Here is a 17593-nt window from a genome sequence, read left to right on the forward strand (position 1 = left end):
CTGATGTACTCCTCACAGCTTACATATACCCTGATGTACTCCTCACAGATTACATATACCCTGATGTACTCCGCACAGCTTACATATACCCTGATGTACTCTGCAGAGATTACATATACCCTGATGTACCCGCACAGCTTACATATACCCTGATGTACTCCGCACAGATTACATATACCCCGATGTACTCCGTCCAGTTTACATATACCCTGATGTACTCCGCCCAGCTTACATATACTCTGATGTACTCCGCCCAGCTTACATATACCCTGATGTACTCCGCCCAGCTTACATATACCCTGATGTACTCCGCCCAGCTTACATATACCCTGATGTACTCTGCCCAGCTTACATATACCCTGATGTACTCCGCCCAGCTTACATATACCCTGATGTACTCCACACATATTACATATACCCTGATGTACTCCTCACATATTACATATACCCTGATGTACTCCGCACAGCTTACATGTACCCTGATGTACTCCGCACAGCTTACATGTACCCTGATGTACTCCGCACAGCTTACATGTACCCTGATGTACTCCGCACAGCTTACATATACCCTGATGTACTCCGCACAGCTTACATATACCCTGATGTACTCTGCACAGCTTACATATACCCTGATGTACTCCGCACAGCTTACATATACCCTGATGTACTCCACAGATTACATATATCCTGATGTACTCCGCCCAGCTTACATATACCCTGATGAACTCCGCGCATATTACATATACCGTGATGTACTCCGCACAGCCTATATATATCCTGATGTACTCCTCACAGCTTACATATACCTTGATGTACTCCTCACAGATTACATATATCTTGATGTACTCCGCACAGATTACATATATCCTGATTTACTCCGCCCAGCTTACATATATCCTGATGTACCCGCACATATTACATATACCCTGATGTACTCCGCCCAGCTTACATATACCCTTGATGTACTCCGCCCAGCTTACATATACCCTGATGTACTCCGCCCAGCTTACATTTGCCCCCAAATTATAAGCTGAAATACCACTAATACACCAAGCAAAATCTGCGCTTCAAAAGCCAAATGGTGGTCCAACTGAGCCTGGCAGTGTACCCAAACGGCAATTTATGACCACATATGGGGTATTCTGGAGAACCCGCTTAACAATTTATGGCATGTGTGTCTACGGTGGTACAAGCTGGGCACAACACATTGGGCACTGAAATGGCATATTTGTGGAAAACAGCCATTTTCAATCTGCAACATCTATTGTTTACTCATTTTTGCAAAACACTTGTGCGGTCAAAATGCTCACTACACCCCTATATCAATTCTTTGAGGGATCTAGTTTCCAAAATGGGGTAATTTTTCGGGAGTACCACTGTACTGATACTATAGCTCAATGCAACATGGTGTCAAAAAACGAATCTTATAAAATCTCCATTTTGTTGAGAAAATGAAACATTTTTAACTAATGCTGCATCTTATTGGAAAATAATGTAATTTTTCATTTTCACTGCCCATTTCTAATAAAATATGAGACACCTGTGGGGTCAAATTGCTCACTACACCCCTAGATGAATTCCTCAATGGGTGTAGTTTGCCAAATGGAGTCACTTTTGGGTAGTTTCCACTGTACTGCTACCTAAGGGGCTTTGCAAAAGCGACATGGCGCAGAAAAACCAATCCAGCAAAATCTGCTCTCCAAAAGCCAAATGGCGCTCCTTCCCTTCTGAGCCCTGATGTGTATTCATACAGTACTTTATTACCACATATGGGGTATTTCCATACTCTGGAGAAGTTGCTTTACAAATGCTACTGTGATTTTTCTCCTTTAATTTGATGAGAAAATGAAATATTTTTACCTAAAGCTACGTCTTAGTGGAAAAAAATGAAATTTTTCATGTTTACTGCCCAATTCTAATGAAATCTATGAAACACCTGGGGGGTCAAAATGCTCACTACACCCCTAGATTAATTCCTCTAGGGGTGTAGTTTCCCAAATGGAGTCACTTTTGGGGGATTTCCACTGTACTGGTACCTAAGGGGCTTTACAAATGCGACATGGTGCCGAGAAATCAATCCATCAAAATCTGTACTTCAAAAGCTAAATGGCGTGCCTTCCCTTCTGAGTCCTGCCGCTCCCCCAAACAGACGTTCATGACCACATGTTTGGTATTTCTGTACTCTGGAGAAGTTGCTTTACAAATGTTGGGGTGCTTTTCATCATTTATTTGTTGGAAAAAAACAAACATTTTGAGGTAAAGCTACATCTTATTGGAAAATAATGTAATTTTTCATTTTCACTGCCCAATTCTAATGAAATCTATGAAACACCTGTGGGGTCAAAATGTTCACTACACCCCTAGATGAATTCCTAAAGGAGTTTAGTTTCCAAAATGGGGTATTTTTTGGGGTGTTTCCTTTGTTTTGGCACCACAAGACCTCTTCTAACCTGACATGGTGCCTGAAATATAATCTAAGAAAAGGAAGGCTCTAGGTGCTCCTTTGCTTCTGAGGCCGGTATTTCAGTCCAGTAGCGCACTAGGGCCACATGTGGGATATTTCTAAAAACTGCAGAATCTGGGCAATAAATATTCAGTTGTGCTTCTCCGGTAAAAACCTTCAGTATTACAGGAAAAATGGATTAAAATGGAATTTCTGCAAAAAAAATTAAATTTGTAGATTTCCCCGCTACATTGCTTTAATTCCTGTGAAACGCCTAAACGATTAAAAAAAACTTTCTGAATGCTGTTTTGAATACTTTGAGGGGTGCAGTTTTTAAAGTGGGGTGATTTGTGGGGGTTTCTAATATATAAAGCCCTCAAAGCCACTTAACAACTGAACTGTTCCCTAAAAAAATGGGCTTTTGAAATTTTCTTGAAAATGTGAGAAATTGCTGCTAAACTTATAAGCCTTGTAACGTCCTAGAAAAATAAAAGGATGTTCAAAAAATGATGCCAATCTAAAGTAGACATATTGGAAAAGTTAGCTAGTAACTATTTTGTGTGGTATAACTATCTGTCTTACAAGCAGATACATTTTAATTTAGAAAATGCTAATTTTTTGCAAATTTTCTCTAAATTTTGGTGTTTTTCACACAAAAATATTGAATATATCGACAATTTTTTCACTAACATAAAGTACAATATGTCAGGAGAAAACAATCTCAGAATCGCTTGGATAGGTAAAAGCATTCCCAAGTTATTACCACATAAAGTAACACACGTCAGTCCTGAAGGGGTTAAGCTGCCTAAGGCCTTAGTCAAGCGAGCATTGAATACGGTCGTGTGTCTTTCAATGGGGCAGTTCACACAGCCATTGTTTCAACGGACCATTCGAAGGGTCCATTGAAAAATAGAACCTGTCCTATTGTTCCTTTTTTTTTTTTTTTTTACGCATCCCTCCATAGACTCAAGTCTATGGGGATCCGTGAAAGCGGGACCTGCGCGGAGGCACTTCAGACGTGAAAAACTTCATGTTTTTCACAACTGAGTTTCCCCCACGCTCGTGTGAATCATCTAGCCTAAGACATAGAGCAGTTGCATATGCTTAACTTTATGTGGTGAGGTCAAAGACAAAACATTGCGTGGCTCTCACTTTTCCTTTTTTTTGCAAAGAGGGAAACATGAAAAGCTAAAAAAAAGTAAAAAATTACCATACCATGACTAGATTTTACTGGAATTAAAATGGGAAGTGTTGTCATCAGAATCCGTCCGTTGTTCAGCCTCAGGCTTTGGGCCTGTAACTTCAGGCAATCATATCTCCGCACAGAAGTAAGATATCGAAAAACAGTCTTCACATTTTTAATGTACACTAAAGGGTCTTTAAAAACATTTTTTCTATTTCTCTTTTTACACAATTAAGTAATTTTAAAATAGACTGGTTGCCTGCTGACTACGTTCTTTTTATATGGGGTTATTCTAGTAACAATTCTGTCTCCGATATCAAAGGTTCTTTCCTCAAGGTTTGCACTGAGCTAAAATAAGGGCTTGTCCACGCATAAGGGAATTGCTGCTGAAAATTTTTGCAGAGATTCTGTTGAAAAACGCACCATTTCCTGCGGTTTTTACGGCAGAAAATGGTGTGTATTTTGCTGCGTTTTTTCAAATTTGGGAGATGGTGACGTCTCCTTTGAAAAACGCAGCATTTCTGGCCACTTTCCGCAGCAGGAATTGACATTCTGCGGTCTGAAAAATACGCACCACCTGTCCGTTTCTGCTCTGGATTTTTAGGCAGCGTGTGCTGCTACTGTATTCTGCATCGCTCTTTCCATCCGAAATTCTGGCCGGAAAAAAGGCGGCAATTCCGCATCGTGTGGACGAGCCCTAATATGGGGCTTAGGGGCTTCCGTACATCCCAAGTCATGGGTTTCTCTGTTTTACTGCTATATTAATCTGATTTTACCTGATAATAAATTTAGACAAGGAACCTCTTGTGAATGGGTATTTATCCCCATATCCACTGTATAGGTAATAAACGTTCGATCGGTAGGGATCTGACTGATGGGCGCTCCACCGAACGCTAGAACATGTTCTCGGCTGTTTCAGTCTGTGCCATAGACTCAGAATGGAGCGGCAGTTCACATGCTCGATCTGCGCCCCATTTAAACTCCTCCTAGCGCCGGTCTTTCGGGTGGCGGGTTGCCCCATTCTAGCAATGAGTGACCATGCCGATCTATCCAGTGGATAGGTGATCGATGTTTAGGCTGGGATTCCCCTTTGAAGGCTTGGGGTTAGGATTTGAGGTAAAATCGTATTGTGACATCCGTGTTTCTCTACGGGAAAGAAAAAATAGTGAGCTCCCTCGTTGCGATTATATATTCAGGGAGTTCACTATATATTTTTATTTTACCAGTGGGAATTACAGTAGCTATGACGAATTATAGGATTGTAAGAGGAGAGAAAACAAATACAGGATGGATGGGGGTGGAGGATTTTTGGAAAGGTCAGTAGTTACCGTTTGTAGGTTTTATAGCTCGTGCAATTGTTTACCGTTGGCAGGACATGTTTCTGCTCTTTATAGGAACCAGCCAAATCTTTGTGTGCAATACGGTGTCTATATATCAGATGTGTCTACACGTTAATGACCCCCCCCCCCCCAACCAGAGAACTACAATAGTCACATTACTGTTTCTATGGAAAACCATCTTTGGAGCGCTGGAATTTTCCCCCCGTTGAAGGAAAAATAAATCCACAAAAACACGAGATGGGGCATGTTGCAGTTTTTGACTGTATTGTGTGAATGAAGTCTTCGGGTCAGTTCGCACGTAGCTTAAATACTGCAGGTCTTCGGCAATGGAATTCATTGTGGAAAATCCGCAGCAAATACAGCCACACGCTGTGTGAATACTGGGCGGAAAAACTGCTCAAATTGACATGCGCTGCAAAATTTTATTCCGCAGCATGTCAATTGTATTTGTGTAAACGCTGCTTATCTGTTGCGGGTTTTCCCCATTGAATTCAATGGGAAGGTAAAACCTGTAACATATAGCATCAGTTGCGTTTTTTGCGGCGGAATTGCAGCAATTACACCCAAAAGATGCAACTCGGATAATTGGAATTCCCTTCGGCGCACAGGGCCAATACGCTGCTTGCTTTTCACATCGTATCCAGCCTGTGTGAACTCCGCCTTAAAGCTTGTCCACACGTAACTGATTTGCTGCGGAAAGTTTCCGCAGCATTTACGCATCAACTAGCAGAAAATATAGAGGTCTTAGGCCCTATGGATATGACCGTAAAAATCGTCCGTAATTGCGGACCCATTCACTTCTATTGATCACGGACACCTTCCCGTATATTTGCGGGAGGATGTACGGGCTATAGAAGTGTACCACAAATTATGGAACATGTCCGTTCTTTTGCTTTTTTCAGGCCGTGCTCCCATACCCATAGATTATCGCGAACTGACACGTCAATATTGGCTTTTAAGCATTTGAAAATTATTTAAACAGGCTCTGTCACCACATTATAAGTGGCCTATATTGAACATGATGTGATCGGCGCTGTAATGTAGAGAACAGCAGTGTTTTTTTTTATTTAGAAAAACGATCATTTTTGACGAAGTTATGACCTATTTTCGCTTAATAGACAACTGGGCGTGTTTTACTTTTTGGCCAAGTGGGCGTTGTACAGAGGAGTGTATGACGCTGACCAATCAGCGTCATACACTTCTCTCCATTCATTTACACAGCACCAGCGATATAGTTATATCACTATGTGCAGCCTCATAAACACACTATAACGTTGCTGCAGTGTCCTGACAATGAATATACATCACTACCAGCCAGGACGTGATGTCTATTCAGAATCCTGACACTTCGCTAACGTTTCTGTGAGATTTACAGCAAGGCAAACATAATCTCGCGAGATTACGCTGTAAACTGTCATTTAAAACGGGTCATACCGGGTCTTGGAATATGACATGAATTTTCTCTTGATGGATCCAAGAGAACAAAAACCTCCCGTATGTCTCGAGTCTGAATACAGCTGTTTGTATGAGGCCCCAAGGTATCCATCACAATGGCACAAAACAATAACTGATGTGGCCACACCTCTGCCCCCTTAAATCAGTACCCACATTACATAGAAGATTAAAATGTACCCACAGCTTTCTAACTAAATTAGTTTCGCACCATGTGCTTTTTATGCAATTTCCAATTTGAATTCAGGTGCTTTTTACTTACTACATCAGAGCTTAGCCTGAGTGTGCAAAAGTTGACCACTCCCTATAAATAATATAATCCCATTTAAAGGGAACCTGTCACCTGCATTTCACCTATGGAACTCTACTCACCCCTCGCTGGCCGGTGCTGTCGAAATTTCATTGCCGTTATCCCCTCAACTAAACTCCGACCGTAAATAACGGTCTTCAAACATTTTGCACCTTTTATGGCAATAATCTGTCAGTCTCGTTCATTCCTCTTCTCATGCCCGAAAACTGTCCCGCCCTGAATGCCGAAATCTCGTCTGAGAGCGTGCATGGTCCGACACCTTTCCCTGCATCGTCCGGTCTTCAAATCTAGTTACTGCGCATGCGCCGCCTTGATGTCCCGTTGTGCACATGCACCAGAAGAGGACGTTGATGCGCGGGCGCAGGATTTTGTGTGTGCTGGGGCGAGGCGAGGAGCTGTCAATCAAAAGTAGGGTGGCGGGGTTAACTCTGAAAGGCTTGAGGAAAGAATGACTTTTGTGCTCATTAGCATACGGCGAACACTAAAAAAACTGAATACTAAAGGTACAGAACTACTTAGAAGATAGTTATAGGTTACATAAAAATGATTTTTCACCCGCTACCACCAGATGTTGGTTTAATAGGTGAAGTGCTGCTGACCCCTTCCCTTTTAGGGTATGTTCACACGACCGCGTCCGTAACGGCTGAAATTACGGGGATGTTTTTAGGAGAAAACATCCGCCGTAACGGCATGTGCAGGCGCTTGAACGCCGCGTCCATTACGGACGTAATTGGCGCGGCTTTTCATTGGAGTCAATGAATAACTGCTCCAATTACGCCCCAAGAAGTGACAGGTCACTTCTTTGACGCGGGCGTCTATTTACGCGCCGTCATTTGACATACCCTTAAGCATTACAGTGCCCATTCAAATCAATGTGTAATACAGGACAGGTCCTCCAGAGCAAGAGATGCTCTTTGTAATTGCTCTCCACTCTCACCGAGAGATGAGGAGAACCCCTCTATTAAACCCGAATTCGGTATCGAAACTGGACAACCCCTCTAACCGCTGATAGATGTTTCTGTCAGTAATGGCGTCATGTGCGTTTGACACCTCCTATAGAACCGATGCGTTTAGATAACGGAGAACATTTTGTAATTTGATGTTTTTTAGGGTTGAAGGATCCGATCTGTTTACCTGTCGTCTTCAATCATCGCCCCTTAGCAGAAGCTTATTAAAAACTTGTCTTCAAAAAAATATGTCTATCCCTTGGCTTAAGGAATCCTCTAATTCCACAACCCTTGTGGCCATCAAATGGAAGCACTTGGACATCCCCTTTCTATATACCCTGTAATGCCATATGGAGTTAATAGGTGGTCCCTCATTCAATACCTCTCTTAGCCAGGGCTTGAGTGTCTTGCGGTGGACCCAGCACCTTTGTATATTAAAGGGGTTACTTAATTATTAGCGGTGTATTCACTGCAGTATGGGAGTACACTCGCTAATATACATTCCGGTCCCCCGTCGCGCCTATTGAGATTTTCATACATTTTTATAACGCTACTTAGTGGACCGGAAGTCTAGTGGCAGCCTTGTTTGACGATACGACTCTTCTTCACGTGACCGATCCTGCTGTACTCTACGTAATCGCTGTACTACTGATTTTAGTACAGTGGGGCTGGTCACATCGTCCTCAAAGGAGGCTGTGCAACTAGACTTCCGGTCCCCTGGCAGCGCTATAAAAAATCAATGAAAATCTCAATCAGCACGACCGGGCACCGGGATATATATTAGTGTGTGCACTCCTATACTGCAGTGACTACACTGCTAGTAATTTTTGGTCCCCACGTAACCCCTTTAAATGGATACCCTTCGACTTTAATCATTGCGTAATTCTTCATTTTCAAATGAATCCTTCCCTATTGGAAACGCAGCTGGTGTACAACTCCTTTTAAGCCGGATATATAATCCTAGTAAAAATGATTTACAGTTTACGTGTTTTATTTTATGAGTCTAAGGAACCGTGGATATTTTGTAATGAATATTTTTTATTTTCTTGTTTTATAGTGTATTCCGCTTGTTGTTCAGATATGCAGTTTATAGACTGTTTATGAGAAATTTTACACATGAATAGCCCCATTAAATGGCCGAAACCATTGCCCTAGATATGTCATTTCTGTAAGATGTATCTCTAGACGATTCAAATGTTCATCCTCGCAGTTCCTGGTAATGATATGGTTGACGTAGAACAACAGGTGTTATACGAACAACGCAGCTACGGCTCTTTTTGTACCTTTTTTACACTTGTAACGAAGACTTGCCAATGTTACAAGTTTTTCCTCTATAAAAACAGATATGATTAGTCCTCTTTTTAAAAGGAGACCTACGAGAATAAATTGTATAGGAGACCATTTGTATTAAAGGGCCAGGTTGTCCATTTTGGGCAATCCTTTTGGTAGAAGAGTCCCCTGATAATAATCTGATCACATTGTGTCCTGCTGCTGGACCCCCAGCAATCCGCTATAATCTAAGGGGAACTTGGCAGCAAGTGTTCAATTTGCCTGCAGCGCAAGTGCTGGGGCAATAGAGCATTACATGGCTCCCATAGAAATCAATGGACTGTCTGTATAATACATGGATATGTTGGGTCCTCCAGAGGAACAGATGCTTTTATTACCTTAGGCTCCTGAATGGGACTCAGAATTCCATAATCGGGAATCGAAATGGGGTTTATGATCTGGACCACCTCTTTTAGAGGTTAGAAAACTTTTTATTATCTTCTGAGAATGCATTACTGAGAAATACTGGTGACATGTCCCCTACTTATTCTGTCAACTGCAGGGTTGTCAAGACCTTGTATGGGTTCAAATCACCGTCCGCATAAATGTTCACATATGAATACATATTCACCAGGTTTTAGGTTATATATAAATATTGACCGCACGTTCTATTGGCCATCAGCACAGCCGTGAGCTTCTAAACTCAATCTTCGACTTCATAGGACTCTTATGGTGGAAAGACCCAATCACACATGACACCATCACTGCCTAGTAGAAAACAGGATTCCAATGCCAACTTTCGACTACAAAACCTTGGTCTGAAATATTCAATCAGAGTAGTGTCCTTATTTTATTACTTGTCTACTAAACTTACATTATTTAAACCCTAATTCCTCCACAAAAACTTGCCTTTATCAAACTAATAAACCCCTCGCTCTATGCACCTTACCCCACTTTTTTTTTTTTTTTCTACTTATCCACAATCTTTCCACCTATTTCAAGCACTTGTCCTCCCAACTTGCCCAGGACTAGGAGCCTTTTCCATACTTCTGCCTTTAGTGGTGACTCTTCCATGCCCTGTCCCCTCGCAGGTCCCCACCCATGACCAATTTTGTGTGAACACCACAAACGATTGGATATGTTGAACTCCAACATGCCCTATCAATTCTGCCCTAAAATCCATCATCAGGGGAGCGTCTGGAGGCCCCACTACACATGAGATCATGTGCTGATACCACCAAAATGAGTTCATCCATGGCTAGTATTAGTTCTGTTATTAGACAAGACTCCGTGGCCACTGAGATGCTTGTTGAAACTCCTCCACTGCAGCTTATGCTACCAACTTCTTCATGGCCACAAGTTCCTCAGTAAGTTCTGTATCTGTTCTATGGTCCTGTGTGCTAAAAATAGTTTGAGAACCTCTAGTGTAGTGCATTATTGACAAGTTTTACCATTTATTTCCCAATTTGAAGTTTCTCTTTTGGTTCTTCTTTTGCAAAAAGTTGACCTGCACCGGAGGAAGGGAGAAGTAAGCATATATGTGTCTATATAATGTCAAATTGTAGACTGGTTCTGATATTTTGGGTATTGGTGGGCGGAGTGCTCTGAATCATTTGGACTCCTACCAGGTGAACCCCCGTTTCAAACGTACATTATTTAGGGGAAGAAAAAGAAGACACAGGATTAATTTCTTATTGGATTTTATTTCTGCCGAACAACGTGTTTAGTGAATGTATTGATGACTTCTCGTTTAACTAAGAATGCAGAGTGGCGTTCTCGAATAAAATGACTCATGTTTGTATGGGTGTTCGGCATAAAACCACTTTTTGCATCTGGAAAAACCCCTCAGTTTATTGTTATGAACAAGAAAAAAGCCCCGATAGAAGCAAACCAGTCATATATTTGTTGTGTGCCAGTAGCCCTCTCCATAGGTCATAGGACCATCTCCATTCCATGCCAAGCAGACATTCCTGTCACGTTGGGTTCACATTTATCCGTTGTATCTGACCAGTTGTTTTATACCTGAGCCGGACACAACGGATGATGGGTCCGGATTGATATAGGAGGCTCCTATCCAACACCTTATACCTAGCACAAGAATCGAGATGCTAAAAAGCAACCACTTTTAATTTAATTTTTACAAAAATGTGTGTACCACTGCACTACAAGATGGAGAAAATTTCATCTGAGTACCTACAAGCCACTTCACCCCTTCAGAGGCATTGTGGCCTTGAGATGTGGACCTGAATAATCTGAGTCAGACTGGTTGCTGGGCACACCCTGCCTGACAACCTCCTATAAAAGCCTCTAGTTGTTAGGTAGTGTATCCCTAGCAACCAGTCTGTCTTAAATTCCGTAGTGAAGGAGAAAAGCTTCTTGGCAGCAGAGTTCCCTTCCTCAGCTTTTATGGTGTTCACGTACAGATGGTGTTCACGTGTTTTGCATCAATAAATGTACTTTGAGACTATCTTTAAAAAGTCCTATATTCCCAGGATAATGACTCCTACTAAAAGTCTGTTGCAGCGGATGAGTGTTCTGTAGCTGGTTGTTCTAGGAGTATAGTCTTTCTTTTCAAACCTAGGACATGTCTTACAATTTATAATATTTTTTTTTTTGCAAAATTTTGAAGACCATCATTACGAACGGCCTGGCCATTAAATTTTATCTGCCCGATTATTTGTTTTTATGTAACCTCCTATTAATCACAATTTTTCTCCGCTAATATTCCATGGTACAAACCCCAAGATGTAAGGACCACTTTTTTATTTCTAGATTTACAATGCCCGAAGCAAAGAACAGCAGTTTTGGCCATGCATGACCGTTATCTGCTCACATTATAGAGACCTCTTGACCTTTTATAATGACTTTAGCATTGTCCGTGATGTATTATATCTATGCAAGGAGATGTTTTCACCCTTTGGGGTTTGTACTCTGGTTATATGAATTGGAGCTTTTAAGCAGAGCCTCTTGCATATATAAAATTATATGATACGCTGATGGTATTCCCGTGTTCTTCTTAATTTTTTTTTTTGGTCTCAAAGACTGGTGAGTTGAATGGGGACCCAAATAGCTTTTACCAGTTTCTGGATATTCTAAATAGTGGTTCTTACCAATACCAGTACTTTAAGATGGCAGATCACTTTTAATAGGCGTCTGATATGCATAAAAGTTCATAAATAACATAAATCCTACCATAGTATAACCATTCTCCTCTGTAGACCTTAAGTAAAACTCTCAGGCCAGATGAGGTTGTATATTTCCCCATCCGCCATTTAAAGGTCTCGACATTGTTGTCTCAAAATGGCCACAGCGCTTCTCAGACGGAGTCTAAGACACTCTCTTTTCACAGATTGGATGTAACTGTTCATGTGAGCAGCTGTGGCCAATCTGAGAGCAGTGGGAGTGTCTCAGACTCATAGTCTAAGGAGCACTGCAGCCATTTTGGGACAGCACAGAAAAGACCATAAAACAGCAGATCAACTGCAGGGCACCAGGTATTATCACTCCATATACACCATCATATTTATAATTTTGTCCTGAGACCGGAGGGTTGCTTTAATGCATTCATTTTGGCATATTTGCATATTATTATGAATAAGAGTATGAAGATGTCTACTAATAGTGTCTTATGGGAAAAATATACAACCTCACCTGGCTTGAGAGTTAGACTTTTTAAGATCTGAAGCATTGTCCACGACCGGAGGGTCATTTTAAGCAATGATGTTACATAGCGGGCTCTCCAGACTAATCTACCTTATCTTACGAGTACCATAATACCAGTAAATAAAAGGGCACATTATAATGACCTTCAGGAGTGACCATCAAGGGGCTGGAACGTAGTCCAAGGGGAGTATTCTGCTCCTCCTATAGGCCTTTTTTGAGGGGGACACTAGCCCATCTTTTACAGGACGTCATGCAGATGTCCTATTTTAAAGGAATCTTTTTCTGATCACAAATTCCCTTTTTAAGAATTTTTTGGACCATCACAAACTATAAAAATTAAGTTAAATCCTACAATATATTCGAAGACTATTTATACATCTTATTAAATTGCTTTTGGTTTGTGAATCAGGTTTTTCCAGTTTCTGAGTAATTGTTTAAACAGTTGTTGACTGATTTACATACAGTTGACATTTAATGTTAGGCTATAGGGGATATAGGGTGGATGAATGAAATGTGGAGGTCCATTTGACTCAAGAATCTTCCCATACCAGTTTTGACAGTAGTCTTGTATTAATGTTCTGCGTTGATAGAGGGCTCATTTCCCCTTCAAGCAGCTAAAGGTGGCCATACACCCTAGATAGCGGTCTACCGTATGCTCTTTCAATACACGTGCATGCTCGGCCGAGTGTGCATATGTATACCAAATGCGCAGAGTCGAATAGTGCACCTTTAGCAGCGACTTATCTTCTGTGAGAACAAAGGATCAGGTATGTTGAAATCCAACATGCCCGATCATTCTTTACCTTGACTTCAGATGTTGGGGCGGGGGGTGGCGATCGGGCATGTTGGATCTTAACATGCCTGATCCTTTGTTCTCACGGAATATAAGCCCCTTCCAAAGGTGTTTTAAAATCGGGACACCCCCATACACTCAAGGTATCAATTTACATTATGTAGATTACATCAACGCCCGATCCCTTCTTTAGGTTGGGGGAAGCCATGCGCCAGCTAAGCCTTGGCTGCAATGTTTACATGCGGCCGTTACCGTTAAGCGCTAATTTATTAAATACCATTTAATTTTACTATTAAAGAGTTCATCCCGGAAAACCCCTTTTTAAGGCTTCATCAAGGTGGTTGACCAGCACAGTAATTGTACAATTGGATTCTGAATCTCAGAAACGAATGATAAATAGGAAGTGAAGTAAGCTTTCCGTGCAAAGTACCGTTACATCCAACATGACCTTATATCTAAGACTTAACCACTGCCTGCCCCATAAGGCTCATTAAAACCTAAAAGAAATGTAGCAGTAGTCCTGTTACCCTGTTACCCCTCAGACAACTGACTGGCCTGACGCATGCTTTGGAATCTCGGTTCAGTGCTTCCCCTTCAAATTCCATTTTTTTTTTTAAGCTTATTGTCCATCATCTGTATCCTAAGATTACCTCCTTAACACTGGTACCCATTTTGGCCTCTGGTAACTGAGCAACGTTCAATAGTGACCATTCATGAACATCCGCCATGGCTCATGGGCTTGTATGGAGACGTACTTTGAAGTCTGAATGCAGCTTTAACATGTCGCTTTGTGGTCAAAAGTCATCTGACTACTATCCTGCCTGAAGATGTTCTTTATACATATCAATAAAGTAAAGATATAATAGAGAATTTTTGCCATGGCTATATGGTTCTTTGATTCCCCTTAGGCACTTGCGTGGTATTCAAGAACTTAAGGATAATTCATTGAAAACAAAACAACAAAAAATAGTTTGTCGATTGAATTGAAGAGGATATTGTCCTGAAATGGAAACGTTTGCAGTAAATAAAGTCCTTGAGTTATGTCCTCATGTTAACTATTCTAGTCAGCAAATTTTTATTTATGCTGTTTTTGGGAATTATTGTCGTTCAACAGTAAAGCCTCTGGTGACCGGGGGGGGGCACAGGAACTTTTTTTTAATATTATAACGCCCTTACCAACATTTCATAAAATATGAGTATGGGGGTGAAAGTTGTGTAAAATTGTCACGGCAGCAAAAATGGTAAATGAAAGGTTATGCAACTTTATAATATTCTATGTGTCCAATCTAAGTCATATTCAGGATTGCTGTTCATGATCAGCTTGAAGAAGGCCATCGAGCGGAGAAGGACCACATTATAATTGTTAAGTTCCTGTACAGCGCCACCAAAGTGGAAACAAAGTATTACAAGGTTCTTATTGAAATCAATTGGCAGTCCTTGTCATGCATGAATGTGTGGGGTCCTCCAGAGCAAGAGGCGCTCTTTGTAGCCACTCTGGCTAATAGAAGAGGGTCTTGATTTGGGAAGTCCCTCTATTGACACAAACTTTGTTAAATGGGCTTTCCACGACTGATCAACTGACGACTTATCCACAGGATAGGTCATCCGTATATAATCAGTGCTGGTCCGACATCGGGACCCCGCAATGATCAGCCGCTCTGTCTGCCTCCGGGTATCGGATGTTTTGAACGGTATGCAGTTGTTGGAGCCGGAAACAGATGCTCCGACCACTGCATAGCGGCCGTTCTGCAGCGAGGCTCCTATTCCGTGACGGAGCCATCTGCTTTCTGGCTCCAACGACTGCATACCGTTCAAAACATCTGGGTGCCGGACCCCCACCGATCATATACTGAAAACCTATCCTGTCGATAGTTAATCAGTTGTCCGGTTGTGGAAAACCCCTTTAATTCAGCATTTGAGGTTTACTAAATCTGACAAACTCAAGTTTACACAGCACAGACTTTTTTTTGTGGAAATAAATATCTATGAACTCGAACTTCTGTATTTGGATATTATTCCCAGTTACCTGTGCTGTATTACAGTTTATGCGCTGGCTCACCTCTTCCATCTGAAAACTGTACAGTACATAACTCCGAACACAAACGCTACTGTCCTGCGTACATATAATGCTTTCTGCTTCACCACTCTGTTCTCTATGCAGGTACCAGCATAGGATGTGTCCTTAAAAACAGCTGATCGTTTAGTTCTGGCGAGCAACCAGAAGCTGCCGTACTGAGAAACCCCTTTAAATACAGAAGAGTTGGATATATGCATTTTTATGCATGATATTTCTGATACCGCGGTCATGTAACCACTGTGCACCATCCACAAACTTTTTTTCCACTGTGTTCGCTGTCATTTATTTCCAGCCTCTGATTGTCTCCAGGGTGTTTTTTTTTTTTTTTTAATAGGAATGCCAAATGTTGAATATTCACACGTGCGTGCGCCTTCCTCAAAATCAAAGCTGTGAATAATATATAAAAATATATTCTATAATTGCACCAGGAGATCAGTCTCTCTTTGGCTGTAAGGCAATTGGCTGCAGCAGGAGCCCTTCCTACTATAGGAGACCAGGCACTCTCATACACGCCCACCTAGTGAAGCTCCACCCCTCAGCCTTCTCGGCAGCTGAAAATAGAAGGGATCACACCCGTCTTCTCTGCAGGATTTCTACACGATTTTGTTTCAGGAACAAAATGCAGAAATATCCTACAGACTGACCAACATTATGGGCAAGTATTTTGTCAGTCCTACTCGCCCTAAAATTTGCAGACCATCCTGTAATATAATTTCCCAAATCTGACTTTGTAGAAAACTGTTTCTGTATCTTTCTCTGATGAGGACTAAATAACCTGAAACAGTTGTATACAGATCGGAATAAATGGCTCTGTACCCCAGAGGTATTACCTAAGCATAGTTGGTCACAAGGGTATAAAGCAAAAATGTGCACCTCCTCCGCCCACTGTTCTTGAATGTGGATTAGCTGATGATTTTTTTTTATTTTTTTTTTGTGTTTCTGTAGGATGAACCTTGCAAAATAGTTTGTTTTAGGAAAGCCTTGTTATTCTATAGAATGTTCTTCACCCAGTTATGTCCCGACGCTAAATAATTTTGATAGATAACAACCACTTATTTTATTCCCCCCTTCATGTTGGTCTCACAGGTAGGTGATGGGTGTTGGTAAAGTTATTAATTTCCCCACTTTTTTTTTTTTTTCCATTGTTTTTTTGCAGCCTGAGGTGGTGTCGACCCTTAAACGTACAATAGAAACTCTGATGGAAAAGGGAGCCATTATACGGAACTTGGAAAGCCTTGGAGAAAAGAATCTTCCTTACAAAATCTCCAAGCACAGTGAGCGTCACACACGAGGAGGGTATGAATCTCCACTCTGCGTACAAATATTTAATTCGATTTTTTTATTTTAACATGGGGACACGTTTCAAAAAGAAGTTGGGGTAGTGGGACCGTAAAATGCCACCAATAAATCTGATCCAGAAGTCTGGTCGTAGGGCAGGAGACCTATACATATTACTCTATGGACATGGCTTACGTTTCCTGTCTATATAGGGGCCTGTATGTAAAAAAGCAATGCCCACCACCTTCCTTTGTGCAGTTGGGATACCCAAATCCAGAACTCAAGGTCCGAACTGTAACAATAGATATTTTAGAAAGTGTGAGCAAATCTAATGCTGTGTTCACCCGTTCACCCTGGTATCATGGTTCAGTTTCGTCTAGTTTTTCGTTGTTCCCGACGGGCAGAGTAGCATAGCCTGCTGTTACGTTCCGCCCGTTAAATGAAATGGAAACCTGGTGGAACTCGTTATAAGGCTCCGTTCACATCTCGTTTTTCAGGCACATCGAAAGTATATGCCGGGAGTATACCTTGAAGTATAATTTGATGTGCCCATAGCCCGCTATGCACCCAGCGTATGGCATAAAAGTGTCCTTTTGGCATAAGCTGGTCTGGTATGCATAGTCATACCTCGTTTTTAACTGTATAGAAAAGCGTAGTCCACGCTATTCTATGCAGTGGGACGCAGTAAAAACGTATACTTTTTTTTTTTTTTTTTTACAATGGGAGTCAATGGTCGGCGCGTGCAATTGTATGCCATCACAGGTTTATGTTGGAGAATACATTCGACATATACCTCCGACGTACCTGAAAAACGAGATGTAAACCAAGCTTCAGTCAA

General features: G+C 41.5%; 1 protein-coding gene across 1 annotated transcript in view; it reads left to right on the top strand.

The window, feature by feature from the left end:
* Nucleotides 1-17593, top strand: part of MRPS6 (mitochondrial ribosomal protein S6) — a 61260-nt gene that overhangs the window by 32014 nt on the left and 11653 nt on the right. Inside the window, exon 2 of the mRNA XM_075850983.1 lies at nucleotides 16634-16773. Coding sequence (XP_075707098.1) covers nucleotides 16634-16773 — 140 coding nt within the window. The remainder of the gene's footprint in view (nucleotides 1-16633; nucleotides 16774-17593) is intronic.

This window comes from Rhinoderma darwinii, chromosome 2, assembly GCF_050947455.1.
Source record: "Rhinoderma darwinii isolate aRhiDar2 chromosome 2, aRhiDar2.hap1, whole genome shotgun sequence".
NCBI classification, from domain to species: Eukaryota; Metazoa; Chordata; class Amphibia; order Anura; family Rhinodermatidae; genus Rhinoderma; species Rhinoderma darwinii.